The sequence below is a fragment of the Entelurus aequoreus genome, linkage group LG06, assembly GCF_033978785.1.
Source record: "Entelurus aequoreus isolate RoL-2023_Sb linkage group LG06, RoL_Eaeq_v1.1, whole genome shotgun sequence".
Classification (NCBI taxonomy): Eukaryota; Metazoa; Chordata; class Actinopteri; order Syngnathiformes; family Syngnathidae; genus Entelurus; species Entelurus aequoreus.
Window position 1 is genome coordinate 21,768,817 of NC_084736.1, and position 16,843 is coordinate 21,785,659.

Consider the following 16,843-nt stretch of genomic DNA (forward strand, 5'->3'; position numbering starts at 1 on the left):
AAAGTGTGAGTAAGACGCTTGATAACTAACTTTTAAGTGCAGCTTTCAGCGAATAATTTATTTACTCTTAAGTCAACTCTTAGCAGACTTCTTAGGAGTAATTCTAAGAAGCTTGATAAGTACGGCCCCTGATTCCTGAGTCTTAATTTACCGGAAATGAGTTTTGAAACAACGAATATTTCTGCATTTAATTTTTTTTACACTTAATTGAACACTATTTTTACAAACTCAAGTTTTGCTCACAACTTTTTATTCAATGAAATTGTCAGCTAAATTTGATGTAAAAAATAAATAAATAATCAAACGCAAAAAAATTCAGTTACATAAATTCAGTGTCAAAAAAGGCTCGCAATAAAGACACAAATCAACCTACATATTTCTGCGCTATTTTTTTTAAATTTTCCGGCAGTTTTAACAAACTGACTTTTTGAACACGCAATGAAAGTGTCACATAATTTGATGTAAAAAAAAAAACACCAAAAAAATGTGTCATAAAGACACAAATTAACATCCATACAGTATTTCTGCTCTGACTTTTTTCTTTACGCTGAATTTTTTTAACCCGTTTTTTAACACAAAATTTTCAAACACTGCATTTTAACAAACTGAATTTTAAACTCACAATTGTTACTCACAAATTTGTATTTAATGAAATTGTCAGCATGATTTTATGTAAAAGAAAAAAATGTATCAAACCCAAATAAATGTTGCTAAGTGATGAGCTGGCGAGGATAGGCTCAAGCCCCCGGCGTCCCCGAAAGGGAACAGCTGTAGAAAATGGATGGATGAAACATTCAGTTACATAAATTCAGTGTCAAAAAAAGCTCTTGTAATAAATACACAAATTAACCTCCATATTTGTGATTTAGGGCTATATAAATAAACATTGATTGATTGATTGATATTTCTGCACTGAAATGTTACGCTGAATTTTGAAACACTTTTTTAACAACCTGAAGTTTTAAACACACAAGTTTTTCTCACATATTTCTCTTCATTGAAATTGTCAGCAAAATCTGATGTAAAAAAATTAATTCACAAAATTCAAACGAAAAAAATTCAGTTCCATATATTCATTGTCCAAAAAAAGCTTTCGTATTGAAAACACAAATGAACCTCCATATGCTCCTTATGGAATTGACTTCACATTAGCGTTGTTGTCATTTGGCATCACCCAATTGAATTGCATATGAACGAGGTATTGCTGCATAATGACGCTTCCTGTTTGTATGCAGAAGATCCATGGTGTCAGGTTCTGCACTTATGGAACAATCCACCAAGCCAGGGACCAACCAGGTGGCTGATGTGGTCTTTGTCATCGAAGGGACGGCGAACCTCGGACCCTACTTTGAATCATTAAGGAAGAATTACATACTTCCGGCGATTGAGTAAGGCAGTGATGACACTCCACCCTCTCGTATGGCCGCCGCTAATAAATCCATGCAAATGTGTTGTCACAGGTATTTTAATGGAGGACCGCCAGCGGAAACAGACTTTGGAGGAGATGTAAGTGATCCCTGCTCATTTGCAGCATCAAGCAACAAGTGTGTTCATTTATTGCTCATCCTATTTTCCCTCACCAGTACGGAGGGACTCAGTACGGCCTGGTGGTCTTCAACACTGTGGACTGCGCCCCCGAGTCGTACGTCCAGTGTCACGCTCCCACCAGCTCTGCCTTTGAGTTTGTCTCCTGGATCGACAGCATCCAGTAATTCAGCTTTTGTGCATCATTAGAGTTTTTTGTAGTGGAAACAGCAAGCATTCCTCCTATGTTTCCTCACAGGTTCATGGGAGGCGGAGCGGAGAGCTGCAGTCTGATTGCGGAGGGTCTGTCTGTGGCCTTACAGCTCTTTGACGACTTTAAGAAGATGAGAGAACAAATGTAAGACTCTTTTTGCGTGAAGCATTGTATATGTTGAATATGGGTGTCCAAAGTGCAGCCATTTGTGGCCCGCAGCTATTTTTTTTAATGAATCGTGGCACATTGTAAAAATACTATTAAAAAAAATTAAATTAAATAAAAAAAAACCCACTAAAAAGTGGAATAAAAGAGCAAACATGTGAAATGTAACAAGCAAAAGTTGCAATGTTGATTCTAATAACACAAAGTTTATTAGAAAAAACAAACAGGCGTGGCAAAGTTGGTAGAGTGGCTGTGTCAGCAATCGGAGTGTTGCTGGTTACTGGGGTTCAATCCCCACCTTCTACCATCCTAGTCACGTCCGTTGTGTCCTTGGGCAAGACACTTCACCCTTGCTCCTGATGGCTGCTGGTTAGTGCCTTGCATGGCAGCTCCCGCCATCAGTGTGTGAATGTGTGTGTGAATGGGTGAATGTGGAAATACTGTCAAAGCGCTTTGAGTACCTTGAAGGTAGAAAAGCGCTATACAAGTATAACCCGTTTATCATTGATGGATATGTCTAAAGTTGATCTATAGACTTGAGTGTTGAAAGTAAAAAAAAAAAAATGTTTGACTTATCCTTAACACTTTTATGAGTGGAGCCCTTTTGGGTTTCCAAAACATTTGTGGGATTGAAGAAAAAAAAACTGTCACTGCTCCAAAGTTAATTATGAATTAATATCAATTGTGGTATAAATTATTGACCTATGTAAGGCTAAATCAAATATTGTATTTGCATATTTTGTATGTTTTTGTTTTTTTTTACAAAAAGGGCTTTAAATACATAAAAAATTAAACAAAAATGTATAGTCAGTAGACGGATAGATCTGAAGTTGATCTAAAAACTTAAGTGTTGGAAGTAAAAATGAAGTATGACATTTTTTACCTTTTTATTAGTGGGGCCCTTTTGTATCCCTAAACATTTTAGTAGGATTTAATTTACTTTAATTGCTAAAAAATAATAATGAATTAAAATCAATGGGCTTATGAATTATTGATTTATTTAAGGCTAAAATTACTTCACATCAAAAATCTACTTAGAATTTTTTTGCGGGGGTAATTTTGCATATTTTTGTTTTTGCCATAAAACAGAAATTTCCTTGACAAAAGGGGATAACATTTTTTTTTACTGTGTATCAACAAATAGATGTGAAGTTTATCTAGAGTTTTAAGCATTGAATAATACAAAATAATAATATATGATTTGTTTTAAACATTTTTATGACTGGGGAAAAAAATCTATATATTGTACTGGTTTTGAAAATGAAAAATACCAAAATGGCTGGGTGGGAAAAGTTTGGACACTTATATAGATGGTGATATCATGTCGGTTCCATCTTTTAACCCCTGCCATCACCAGTGGTCAAACACACAAAGTGTGCGTCCTCCTGTGTAACTCCCCGCCCTACTTGCTTCCTGCCGTGGAGAGCGTCAGCTACACCGGCTGCACCGCAGACAACCTGGTGAAAATCATCAGGGATGTGAGTTACCGTTAAGTGACTTTTGCACAAGTCTTGATGTTTTATTCTCTCAGTGTGTTATTTTTACTGCTTTCAGAGAGGAATCCACTTCTCGGTGGTGGCGCCGCGTAAACTGCCCGCATTGAGAGCTTTGTTTGAACGGGCCTCTCCTGTAGCGGGCGCCATCGAACCCCACCCAGACTATAGTCAAGACCCCTTCCACATGGTGCTGGTCAGGGGTATTTCACTCCCTGGTAAGTCTGCTTTTTATGTTGATGAGTACGAAGGTCCTGAGTTCAATCCCGGGCTCTGGATCTTTCTGTGTGGAGTTTGCATGTTCTCCCCGTGACTGCGTGGGTTCCCTCCGGATACTCCGGCTTCCTCCCACTTCCAAAGACATGCACCTGGGGATAGGTTGATTGGCAACACTAAATGGTCCCTAGTGTGTGAATGTGAGTGTGAATGTTGTCTGTCTATCTGTGTTGGCCCTGTGATGAGGTGGCGACCTGTCCAGGGTGTACCCCGCCTACCGCCCGAATGCAGCTGAGATATCCTCCGGCACCCGCCGCGACCCCGAAAGGGACAAGCGGCGGACTATGGACTAGAACAAAGATTTTAGAATACATTTTTATTGTAATCTAATTTAAATTATATCATCCTTTGATTAAACATGGTTAAAAGCACACATTTACCCACTTAAAAAGCCTGATTAATAACATAGATCAGTGGTTCTCAAACTTTTTTCACCAAGTACCAGTTTAGAAAACACTTGACTCTTCAAGTACCCACCATAATGACCAGCACAAAATTCAGTAGCGCCGTAGGCCTAGGTATTCATTAAAACGAGGCAGACGTTTTATTTGACAAATATATTTAATATTTTTGGCTATTGTAACTAGGGCTGCAACTAACGATTAATTTGATAATCGATTAATCTGTCGATTATTACTTCGATTAATCGATTAATAATCGGATAAAAGAGACAAACTACATTTCTATCCTTTCCAGTATTTTATTGGAAAAAAAACTGCATACTGGCACCATACTTATTTTGATTATTGTTTCTCAGCTGTTTGTACATGTTGCAGTTTATAAATAAAGGTTTATTTAAAAAAAATAAAAATAAAATTATTATTATTATTTTTTTTTAAAAAGCCTCTGCGCATGCGCATAGCATAGATCCAACGAATCGATGACTAAATTAATCGGCAACTATTTTTATAATCGATTTTAATCGATTTAATCGATTAGTTGTTGCAGCCCTAATTGTAACATTACACACAATGCACAAACATCAACAATGATACTCCGTATACAGTACATATTTACAGACTTCTTTGGCGTACCACTAGATGGAGCCTGCGTACCACAGTTTGAGAGGTAGATAATTTAGTCACACACATTTAACCTTTAGGGAACAAAGGCTGACTTATTTGTACTTTCAGTATATATTTTTTGTCTTACTCCATTATATATGATTTTTCATAAGTGGAGTTTTTTTTTCATGTTCAATTTTAAATGTCCAATATTTCACAGCTGTACAATAATACCCCAAAGCCAAACAGGACATATAAGTCTTAAATTTTTCAGAGGGCATAAAACATTTTGCATTCATATTTTTATTCTTATTTTTGCTTGAATATTTCAATCAACTTCAGCTCTAAACAAAAATACCAAACATGTAATGTTTTTATTTTATTTTATCTAGTGCTGTCAAATGATACAATATTTTTAATCAGATTAATCACACTTTTGATTTTGGATTAATCATGCTTCATCACAGGTTATTACTTGCTTGTACAATTTAGAGTAACTTATTTGGACACAAATGCAATTTAATTTTAAGAATGTCATACAAGAACGTCTTTTTTAATGTTTGATTTTGATCATTTTTTTGATAAAAACTTTTCTCTTAAGTCCAGTCAGGGTGTATTTTGTATTGAAATGTGCCAGTGGATTTATATGGATGACTATATCCATCAAACTTTATTTTATTTTTTGTTATATTTTATTATCTTATTTCATATTATTAGTTTTTTTTTAAATTTTATTTTATTACGTTTTTTATTTTTTTTAATTTCATACGTTTACCTGATCACTGACTGCATAACAACGGTAAAAGAGCTTGTAGAGCCAAAATAAATTGCATGATTAATCTGTATATATACATGATTAATGCAAACATTTTTTGTGATTAATCACATGAGTTCACTTGCTAATTTTGACAGCCCTAATTTTAACCCTTTGAAGGCGTTTAGCTCAAATTATGTCATAGTTTTAATGAGTAAACATTTGCATATTATTAGTTGTTTAATTAATTTTAACCTGTGACATTATCTGATCAAAAGGCATTCAAAAAGTTAAAAAAAAAAAATAATTGAAGATTATTAAAATGGAATTTCGCCAGTGGGTTGAATAGTTATTGTTTTGCCAAAATTTACGTATATCTGGTGTTTAAAAAAAAGTTGAATGACTGGTATCAATCAATTAATTAATTAATCAATCAATCAATGTTTATTTATGTAGCTCTTGATCACAAATGCCTCAAAGGGCTTCCTTCACAAACCACAACGACATTGTCACTTCTATATGTGGCTCTATATCAGGAAAAACAAGCAAGATGTCTCACTCCATAGTGTATTTATTAAACCTTTATTCATGTCAGAGATATGAAAAGTGTTTTTAAGTAGTCATTTGTGAGCTTAGACTTCATACTCCATAAGGAAACAGCCCTATATGGGGGTGGGGGAGGATGTTTTGCTAGAAGAAATGCATGTAAAATGTCAAATAATGAATGACAGGGCGCTTCAAATGAAATTGTATTGCAAACGTATTCCTAACCCCTTCCTGCTCTGTCTCAGATAAGAAGATAATGGCAAATTTCCCCCCGTACTCCCACTTACTCCGTGATGTGCAGCGTTAGTGTTGGTCTTTTAAGACACTCGTTATATAACGTGTTGAGCAATTTATTCATTTTCTTTTTGTACAAAACATCAAATCAAATTTAGATTAAAAAAATATATATATATTTTACATGAAAAAAAAAAGTGTGAAACATACTTCTCAGGTGCCCTGACAGTAATGGTACTCCATGTATTACTTAGGACATTCTGCTTTTCTTTTTTTTTTGGTGAAGAATGATGTACGTTTGCATCCTAACCACGTCTCACACTTGTCTTCCAGTGTCCTCGGGCGTAGGTCCTGGGCCTTTGAAGCCGGTCCTCCCTCCTCAGCCGCTGACGGTCAATCAGCCTCTCATTGGCGGCCCGCAGCCCACCCCCCCCTTGGGCGCGGCTCATCCTTACCAGGTAGCGGGGCCAGCAGGGGCGACGCCAGTTTTAATTCCCGTCGTCTGCCCTTGGCTCTGGTTCAGGCGGACGGTGTTTGTTGTTCGACCGAAAGGTTTCTCACCCAGCATTGTCTTCCTTTTACATCTGTTCGCTGACAGAATCCACCCACCATGACTGCTGCTCAGGTGGCTGCACAGATGGTTGTGGAGGCAGCCAAAGGCCAGAAGAACCGATGTGAGTTGCCAGCTCTCTCTCTCTCTGTGTGTGTGTGTGTGTGTGTGTGTGTGTGTGTGTGTGTGTGTGTGTGTGTGTGTGTGTGTGTGTGTGTGTGTGTGTGTGTGTGTGTGTGTGTGTGTGTGTGTGTGTGTGTGTGTGTGTGTGTGTGTGTGTGTGTGTGTGTGTGTGTGTGTGTGTGTGTGTGTGTGTGTGTGTGTGTGTGTGTGTGTGTGTGTGTGTACTGTTGTTAGCAAAGTGTCTATTTGCTTTGTCGGCACACTGTCTTATTGTTGTCTTGCTGTTCTCTTTTGCATAGATGCTATTTAGAGGATGTTGCACACAGGAGCATTAGTAAAAAATACAAAAAAACGCTCAAGCAGATTTTTTTGACAAAACCAAACACCCTTTGAAGGTAAAAATCATAAACTAGATAACGGTCCCCTCTTGTTTGTTAGAACAATATTACATTTCATGTGATTGCTGTATGTGCGCAAGCTGCAGAAACCTGCGAGCCGCTGATATATGCAAGCCGGACTGAAATGTTAACGTTAGCATGTGTCAAATACCAAGTTATATGACTCTAAGATGTATGGCTGTAAAACTAACTAGCATGGCAAAATCTAGCTTATGTTACATACCAAGTTATATGACGGAAGTGTATGGTGGCAAAATTGGCTAAAACAGTTAGCACGCTAATGTTAGCATGCTACCATGTTAACATTAGCATGCTAACAGTTAGTATATGCCAAGCACCAAGTCTTATGACTCTGGGATAAACAGTGGCAAAATTGGCTAAAAATGTAAGGATGCTAATGTTAGCATTCTAGCATGCTATTAGTCAGCATAAGTCTAGTACCAAGTTACAGTATATGACCCAGGAATAAACGGTTGCAAAATTAGTCCCAAAAGTTGGCATTCTATAACAGTTAGCATGTGTCACGTACCGAGTTATATGACTATGAGGTGTACAGCAGAAAAATTTGCTAAAATGCATGCTAACAGCGTAAGTCAAGTATAAGTCTATAAAATCCGCTACACCTCCCTGATACCGAAGTACATGTCAAACTACTTCCTTAACGTAAATGACCGCCATAACCACAACACCAGGGGGTGCTCCACTAACCACGTTAAACCCAGATTCCGAACTAACAAAGGTCTTAACTCATTCTCTTTCTATGCCACATCAATGTGGAATGCGCTCCCAACAGGTATAAAAGAAAGGGCATCTCTATCCTCCTTCAAAACCGCTATAAAAGTTCACCTCCAGGCAGCTACAACCCTAAACTAACACCCTCCCCGGATTGCTAATAATCAAATGTAAACAATCAAATGCAGATTCTTTTTCTTATGCCTTCTGATCTCTCTCTCTCTCTCTCTCTCTCTCTATGTCCACTACTTGATGTCCATATCCCCCCCCCCCACCCCCCCTCCACACTCCTGATTGTAAATAATGTAAATAATTCAATGTGATTATCTTGTGTGATGACTGTATTATGATGATAGTATATATGATAGTATATATCTGTATCATGAATCAATTTAAGTGGACCCCGACTTAAACAAGTTGAAAAACTTATTCGGGTGTTACCATTTAGTGGTCAATTGTACGGAATATGTACTTCACTGTGCAACCTACTAATAAAAGTCTCAATCAATCAATCAATCAATCAAAAGTAAGTTACATGACTCGGTTGCAAAATTAGCCCATAAAGTTAAAGTACCAATGATTGTCACACACACACTAGGTGTGGTAAGAATATCCTCTGCATTTGACCCATCACCCTCACCCCCTGGGAGGTGAGGGGAGCAATGAGTAGCAGCGGTAGCCACGCCCGGGAATCATTTTTGGTGATTTAACCCCCAATTCCAACCCTTGATGCTGAGTACCAAACAGGGAGGTAATGGGTCCCATTTTTATAGTCTTTGGTATGACTCGGCCGAGGTTTAAACTCATGACCTACCGATCACAGGGCGGACACTCTAACCACTACGCCACTAAAGAAAACTGAGGAAGAAGGCGGACAAAAAAACGACGGGATGAATAAATAGATGATTAGAACCTTATATGAATGCTGTAAAGCAGTGGTTCTCAAACTGTTTTCACCAAGTACCATCTCAGAAAAACTTGCCTCTCCATGTACCATCATAATGACCAACATTCAAATACAGTAGCATTGTAGGCCCAAGTATTCACTAAGAACAAGGCAGAGGTTTTTAATTTAACAAGTATATTTAATATTTTTGGCCACTTTAACATTACACACAGTTTGAACAGTAACACTGTGTTAGCATATAAGAAAATAAAATATTGTACTTTAATAAAGTGATTATTTGGCTTACCACTAGATTGAGCCTGCATTGTAGTGGTACACTTACCACAGTTTGAGAGTCGCTGCTGTAAAGCATTGACACAATAAAAAAATTACTTTTTGGTGTAGAATTGTGTGTGAATGTCAAAAAAGATGAGGCAATTACAGCGCCATGCTGGATGTAGTGGTTTACTGCAACGTTTAATGCTGGTCTGTAACGTTGTCTTTGCTCTCTGCTGCTTGCCGACCAACTAACTTCACCTCCAGTTTCAGGGATGGCCAGTCAGGTTCCGCCGTTCGCTGGCCAACAGTCCATCCCCTCTCTGTCGGGTGTGAAGCTGAGCCAGCCCAACATCTCCACCGTCACTACGGCCATTCAGCAGCAGCAGGTCCCTCCCAACCAGCAGCAAGTGGTGCCTCCGCCTGGGCAGCCCGCGCCCAATCAGCAGCCTCCGCCGCCCACTCAGCAGCAGCCTGCGCCCAACCAGCCCACGCCGCAGTCGGGACAACCCAACATGGTACATGTGATTTACTTTCTAAGGCAGGGCTGTCCAAACCTTTTCCACTGAGGGGCGCATACTGAAAAATTAAAACATCCGGGGGCCATTTTGATAATTTTAAAACCAACATACATTTTTTTAACCTTTAGGGCTCCCCTCAAGTTTGGTCCCGGGGACACATAACATTCTCATCAACAGTCGTAAAAATGTCAAACATATGTCATGTATCATTATTTTTTAAATTATTATTCAACGCATACATTTGTTGATCAACTTTGGGCCCACAAAAAAAACTGTCAGAAAAACATTATTTTATGGTAAAAACACAAAATATGCATTACCTTTTGCCCCCCAATTTGTTTTTAAAGTACAATATTTGATGTGAAGTCCATTGATTTTAATTCATTATTATTTTTGACCGATGACGGTTTTCATATTCTGTAAACCTGTAAAATAGGGTTAGCGTTCATACTGTTTTTAAATGTCTTTACCATCTTTTTCAGCCGGGTGTGTCGGCGCCAACAGGAAACCCAAATGCAATGGGACAGCAAGGCATGGCCAACAAGATTGTGGCGTGGAGCGGCGTGCTGGAGTGGCAGGAGGTAAGACTCTCACATTTTTCTTGTACTTTTTTCCATCTGTGTAAAATCACAACATCCCATGTCAGGGTTTCCCCTAACATTTTATTACATCTTAGCTTTGTGTTAAAGCTGACAAAACAAATGAGGAATAAATACTTGTCAGTATCGATTAATTAATTTTATCTGAACAAGATAGGTTGATTGGCAACACTAAATTGGCCCTAGTGTGTGAGTGTGAATGGTGTCTATCTGTGTTGGCCCTGCGATGAGGGGCGACTTGTCCAGGGTGTACCCCGCCTTCCGCCTGAATGCAGATGAGATAGGCTCCAGCACCCCCTGTGACCCCGAACGGGACAAACGGTAGAAAATGGATGGATGGATGGAAAATGATGAGGGCTAAAAACAAACAAACATGGAGTCAAACTTTGCACTTGGAGATCAGCAATATGGCCTACAATCTATATATACAGTGTCCTGTATAAAGATATATATCACGATATACTACGTGATAGGACAATAATATAATTATTTCAAAACTAGTTACAAATGCTCCTAATTTAGTTGCTGATGATAAAAATAAGGGATTTGATTTATACAGCACTTTTTCTAGTGAATGAAATCAAATCTTATTTATAAAGCACTTTTCGTACACAGGCAATTGGCAAACACAAAGTGCTCACAATAAAATAGAAGAATAAAACACACACACACAGCACTATTGACAATAACAAAGCAAAAACAAAACATTGCATGGCACTGAGGATTTAAAGAAAAACGCCACCTTGAATAATTAATGCCATCCAAAAAAAATAGTATGAAACATATGATAAAATAAATTGAGAAATTAATAGTACTAATGTTAACAACAGAATAGAAAACAACACAATAAATAATAAAAACATTAAAGTCTCAAAGTGCGTTGCATCATTTGACTCCACAGTCACATTTAGTGGTAAGAAATTGCGTCATTTCTAGTTATCAAAACTATTATTAATCTACTTGTTCATTTAATGTTAATATCTTATTACTTTCTGTTGTAACATGTTCTATATACACTTTTCATAAAATGTAATAATCACTTATTCTTCTGTTGTTTGGATACTTTACGTTAGTTTTGGGTGATATTACAAATTTGGGTATCCATCCAATATCAAGTAGTTACAGTGCCAGTATCAATCATACCAATGCTGATACTTTGAAATTTTCAACACTTACATTTTGATGACAATTGTAATCGGACAGAGACACAGGATGGCGGTGTAACAATATGTTAAATATTCAAATAATATCCTTCTATCTACTCTGGTATAAAACATTTGGGTTTTGCCATTCAGTCCTCCTGTCTCCAAGGGCCTTTTTTCCTGAGTTTGTAGACAATAACAAAAACGACAAAATATTTTTAATAATAAATAATATTGGTCTAATCAGTGTAGTATCAACCATCTTATACTATGCTTGGTATCGTTACTGTCGATATTTCTATTGAACCGTATGTTTACATTGTAGAGCTTTGCGGTTCGCATGGCTTCTTGTAGGGATGTAACAATAATAATGATAACCCCGATGTAACTCCGGGCGGTTAGTATTCATTACACTTTCATAAACTCATGCACTGACTGGCACCAGCTCGCCCAAATTGCTCGAGACAAAAGAAACATTAACACATTTCCACATTAGGAAATAACATACCCTAATCTAAACTTTTTTAAAGAAATGACAGTCTAAACAACTTAGATATTCAACTGCGAACATTGAACCTACAAGCTGTGGTCGTTCTATACTCGGAGAAATACCAGATGGAGGTGTTTCTACGGTGTGTTCAAGGACCTCTGAACAAAGTAGGACGCCCGCCAGAAATAATAAATAGTACATTTTGTTTTTTACGCACTTTACATTGAAATAAATGTTAAAGTGCTACAGTACAAACAAATATTTTAAAAAATACTTAGCCATTAAAACAGATACAATACTGAATCAATATCAGTGAAGAATAAGAAACAAAAAACATGCAAAATAGTGGCTTTTCTAAGAGTGTCTGTATTTATTTTAGGTATTTAAAAAAAATAACTTTGTTAAACAATTACAGTATGTGTATAAGTACTTGTTGCAATAATGGTAACTGCGATCATTTTGGTCACAATAACCATGCTATGAAATGTTCATATTGTTACATCCCCATCTTCCTGTATCCTCCAGCGATAATGATACTTGCAAGAAACATGCTTTATTTGCCGCCATGGTGGCGAGAATTAGTGATTTCGAAATGGCTTTGCACTGTGGACGGACATTAGTCGCTACACTGCTTAGAGGACGCGTTGGTTCGCTTGTCGCTGCCAAAATTGCAGACACAGCTAGAATGTGTCATCAACATGCATTATCACAATATGGCTATAGTATTAAAATCTCTATCATCGGCCAACTTTATATAAGACATTTTCCACTGAGGGCCACAGACTGACAAATCAAAGGACGCGGGGCCCATTTTGGTAGTTTTCACCTTCAAAATCAGTACAATATATCGATTTTTTTCAAAGAACTACACAATGCAATTTTGGTAGACATTTCTTGTGAATGCTGGCGAGCCAAAGCCCAACAGGTAGTACGCTGCCCAGATGGCACCAAGTAACAAATATATGAGCAAAATGAGCTATAATATCTAGCATGCTTACAGTACTATGCCAACAATTGCATGTTACGGCTAACATTAGTGAAATACCAAAATATATGACACTGAGGTGTATACCTGCTAGATTAACTAAAAACAATGTTTCAAATGCTAGCCTGCTAATGTTAGCATGCATCAATTACCAAATTAGCTAAATAACAAAAAGCAAGCATACTAACGTTAGCATGCTCGCAGATATCATTTGCAAGTAACAAAATATTTGACGCTGAGGTCTATAAATATAAAAGTAGCAAAACAAGTTTTAACAAACGATTGTGTTTAAAAATTAGCTACCAGCCGCACTTTGGACACCCCTGATTTATATCGTATATCGTCTGAATCACGCAACCCTATTTGCACCCCTTGTTTACAGCGTATTTAGACAAAATAAAGCCATCTCAAGTATTTCTCATCTTTGTTGTAATGTAGACATGCCAATAATCAGCTGTCATCGGTTATCAATATTCTTGAATTAATTGCACATCATTTATTCTGCTGCACCGATTGGCCTCCCTCAAGGTCAGATCGATCGTTGGTTGATATGTGCTGAGCCAGCACCTGTCCGACGCCACGCCCCCAAAAGATGTCTCCTGCTTCGAGCGTCTCCTCATCGGCGATGCTAAAAAGAAATTGAAACTTATTTTGAAAATTTTCATGCCCTCAAATAAACGAGCGTGCACGTTCAGCGCAACAGTCGCCGTGACGATGGCGGGCCAGCGTGATTGCTCATTGATCCCGTATTGACGCCCTAAAGACGAATGGCGTTGGCCTGTCTCCCAGTGGGGCAGGAGCACCGACGGGTTTTGAGAAATGTCATCATGACATTTTTCAAAAGGACAAAAAGTCTTTAAAATCCATCTGTTTATTGCTTTGAATTCACGGGAAGTTCCTCGACTGTTGGGAATGTCTTTTTCTAGATTTTTATCCACCGTCGCTCCATGTCCAATGTTTACCACAAACAAATTTGTGGCGGCGGGGGCGTGGTCCCACAAAATATAATTTGCATAAATATCAACAAATGTTGTATATTTAATATGGTTAAAGACAAATCTGTGTTATTAGTATCAAATTATGATTTTCTTGTTACATTATATTGTTTTGCTGTGTTTTCCAATTGTTGCTGCTTATTTACTATTACTGCTACTATTGCTATTAAAACTCCATCCATCTTCTTTCAGCTTATCCGAAGTCGAATCGCGGGTGCAGCAGCCTAAGCAGGGAAGCCCAGACTTCCCTCTTTTTCCTCTTCCCTCTCCTATTAATACTAGTGTACCTAATTACTACAATGTAACACAGGCTGAATTTTGTACGCCCATGGTTTATGTACATATATTAGTATTGTGTGAATGCTCCAAAGCATTCACACTCATGCTTTTCTACACCAAAATTCATCTATTTATTAAACTTCTTCTTCTTCTTCTCCAGATTTTGGAGCGCTCTACCTTCCACATTTTTCACCCGATTCAAACCGTTCCAACCTCAAACTGTTCAGCCTATTCGGAAATTGCGGGCTCGGAAATGGCCAATTCAGAATGAATTGGCCATTTTTCAAACTTTCACCATTTCCACATTTTTCAACCGATTCAAACCATTCCACCTTCAACACATTCCACATATATTGGACATTTAAACTATCATTTTTCCAAGTTAAAAATTTCCACCCTTTTTTATGTGTTGTTCAATGTATTTCAACTGTTCCACCGTCAAAACATTCCTCTTAATTAGGACACAAAACAAAGTTGTTTTTTAAACTGGAAAAATTCCTGGTTTTCCCGAAATTCCAATATTTCCATAATACCATTTCTCAATTCAACATGTTACTATTTCAACATTTATCGACCGATTTTAAAAATTCCATCACCAACCATTTCTACCCATTCAGAACATTCAAAATCTTTAGCATTTAAAAAAAAATTCCCTCTTTTCCCAAAATTCCCACATTTCCATGAAATTCCCATTGAAATGAATGGGACATTTTTCTAAGTTCCAAACCAAATTCCGGTTTTCCTGGAAATTCAAACCATTCCAACTATTCTTACATTCATACTACGTTCTATCAGCATTTCAGTTCAACTTCAGCATTGGAGCATTCACACGCAATTCCTTCTGGAATTGCCTCTTCTAGTTAATTAATACTATTCTGCTTTCCCTTAATGTTACAATTTTGTTTTGCAGATAGGTACATTTTAATTAGAGATGGAAAAGTTCCAACTTGAGGTGGTTTATTGATGTTCTCCACAGTGACATTACTGTAATAGTAAGCACACAAATGAAAGTACAAAGACACATGAAGTACTCATACATGTAGGAATGAACAGTTTGGAATAAACTAAAAAAACAACAATACAAGATAAAGAATAGCTCTTATATGTTTAGCTTAATGCTAACATACAATGGACAAGCCCATTGACAGGCTAACAAATATTAGTATGGCAATCTTTTCTTTCCCGTATTGCAACAAACGCAACTTTTCTAAAACTTCTGGTAAAAATGAATGTGTGGGAAACACTAGTGTCATCAGACATTAGGAAAGCTGCCCGTCCAGGGAGGAGAGCAATGTAGCCTCAAAAGTGACAGGATTACTTAGCAATGATTTATTTTTTCTTTGTTGCTTTTAGACATGGCTGCACGGTGGCCAAGTGGTTAGCATTTTGGCCTCGCAGTGAGGTGATCAGGGTTTCAAATCTCCGTTTGGGTATTTCTGAATGGTGTTTGTATGTTCTCCCACGTTCCAAAAATTCTCCATTACTGTTAGTTGTTTGTGTGAATGTGATTGGATTTAGCTATAGATAGCAATATTTGCAACACATTTCCATTAACTCAAAAGAGACTCCTCCTCTTGACTTCCCGTTGTTATCTGTACCACAGCCCGTTGAGGCAGCAGACTGCCTGAATCAGTCTGTGAAATCCCAAACACTCACATGAAGAACACGCAAACTCTACACAGATTCCAATCCTCCATCTCCTGACTGTGAGGCCAACGTGCTAACCACTGGGCCGCCGTGTGGCCATTGCAAACACAAACAAATGTTGCACATTTCCAAATATGTAAGATGTGTTTTTGTATCCGATTATTTACACTGTTGAAGATCCTGAAAATGAAATTAACTGAGCTCTCACGCAGACAAAAGAAAATAACGTGTTGGGATGTACTTAAATTAATTATCCCGAGAAATCTTTCACCTCGTGAAGCCGAGACTTTGCAGATCAGAGAGGGTGTGGAAAATTCCACCACATCTCAAATGTTGTAAATCAGGGGTGCCCAAACTTTTTCACACTTAGGACCATAGACTGACAACTCAAAGAATGTTGGGGCCAATTTGTTAGTTTTCACCTTCAAAACCAGTACAATGTACTGTATAGATATTTTTCTAAAAACTAGAAAATGCAAATTCGATTGAAATTTGAGTGAATGCTGAAGAGCCAACACCGATCTGAAATGCTAACAGTTTGCACGCTGGCCAGATAGTGTCAAGAAATAAAAATATGTGCTAAAAAAAGCTAGCATGCTAGATAGGGTTGGGAATCGAAAACCTTTCCAGTGTATCAATTCCTTGGAATCGCTTGCCATTTTGCTGAGCGGTTCTCTTATCTATCCTTCCGGGTGGGGATGACGTCATTACGCAACGTGCGTAGTGACATTGCCAACATGGTGTGTTCCCGGGCGGAAAAAGCGCACCGAAGTTTGCTGACATTTTGCTACAAAAGACAGCAACAGCGCTACTTTTAATAATTCCAAGGTTACTATTTCATCAAGAGGACATACAAGGAACATGGAGAAACATTTGAACATACAGCATGCAATGAATGTCGCGTTTATTATCCTGGGCCGCAGCAGTCATCTGACGTAAATACAACAGGTACTAATACCGCTGATAATGTTAGTGATGTTACCTGTTAAATTGAAATGAATGATATATTC

At 37.8% G+C, this 16,843-nt stretch overlaps 1 protein-coding gene across 2 annotated transcripts in view; it reads left to right on the forward strand.

Annotated features, from left to right (window-relative positions):
- med25 (mediator complex subunit 25) overlaps positions 1-16,843 on the forward strand; it is a 35,384-nt gene that overhangs the window by 3,441 nt on the left and 15,100 nt on the right. For both annotated transcript variants that reach the window (XM_062050246.1, XM_062050247.1), the window contains exons 2-11: positions 1,236-1,388; positions 1,461-1,506; positions 1,584-1,708; positions 1,784-1,882; positions 3,261-3,381; positions 3,458-3,614; positions 6,544-6,668; positions 6,809-6,884; positions 9,443-9,693; positions 10,179-10,277. In XM_062050246.1, coding sequence (XP_061906230.1) covers positions 1,243-1,388; positions 1,461-1,506; positions 1,584-1,708; positions 1,784-1,882; positions 3,261-3,381; positions 3,458-3,614; positions 6,544-6,668; positions 6,809-6,884; positions 9,443-9,693; positions 10,179-10,277 — 1,245 coding nt within the window. In that variant the 5' untranslated portion in view covers positions 1,236-1,242. The remainder of the gene's footprint in view (positions 1-1,235; positions 1,389-1,460; positions 1,507-1,583; positions 1,709-1,783; positions 1,883-3,260; positions 3,382-3,457; positions 3,615-6,543; positions 6,669-6,808; positions 6,885-9,442; positions 9,694-10,178; positions 10,278-16,843) is intronic.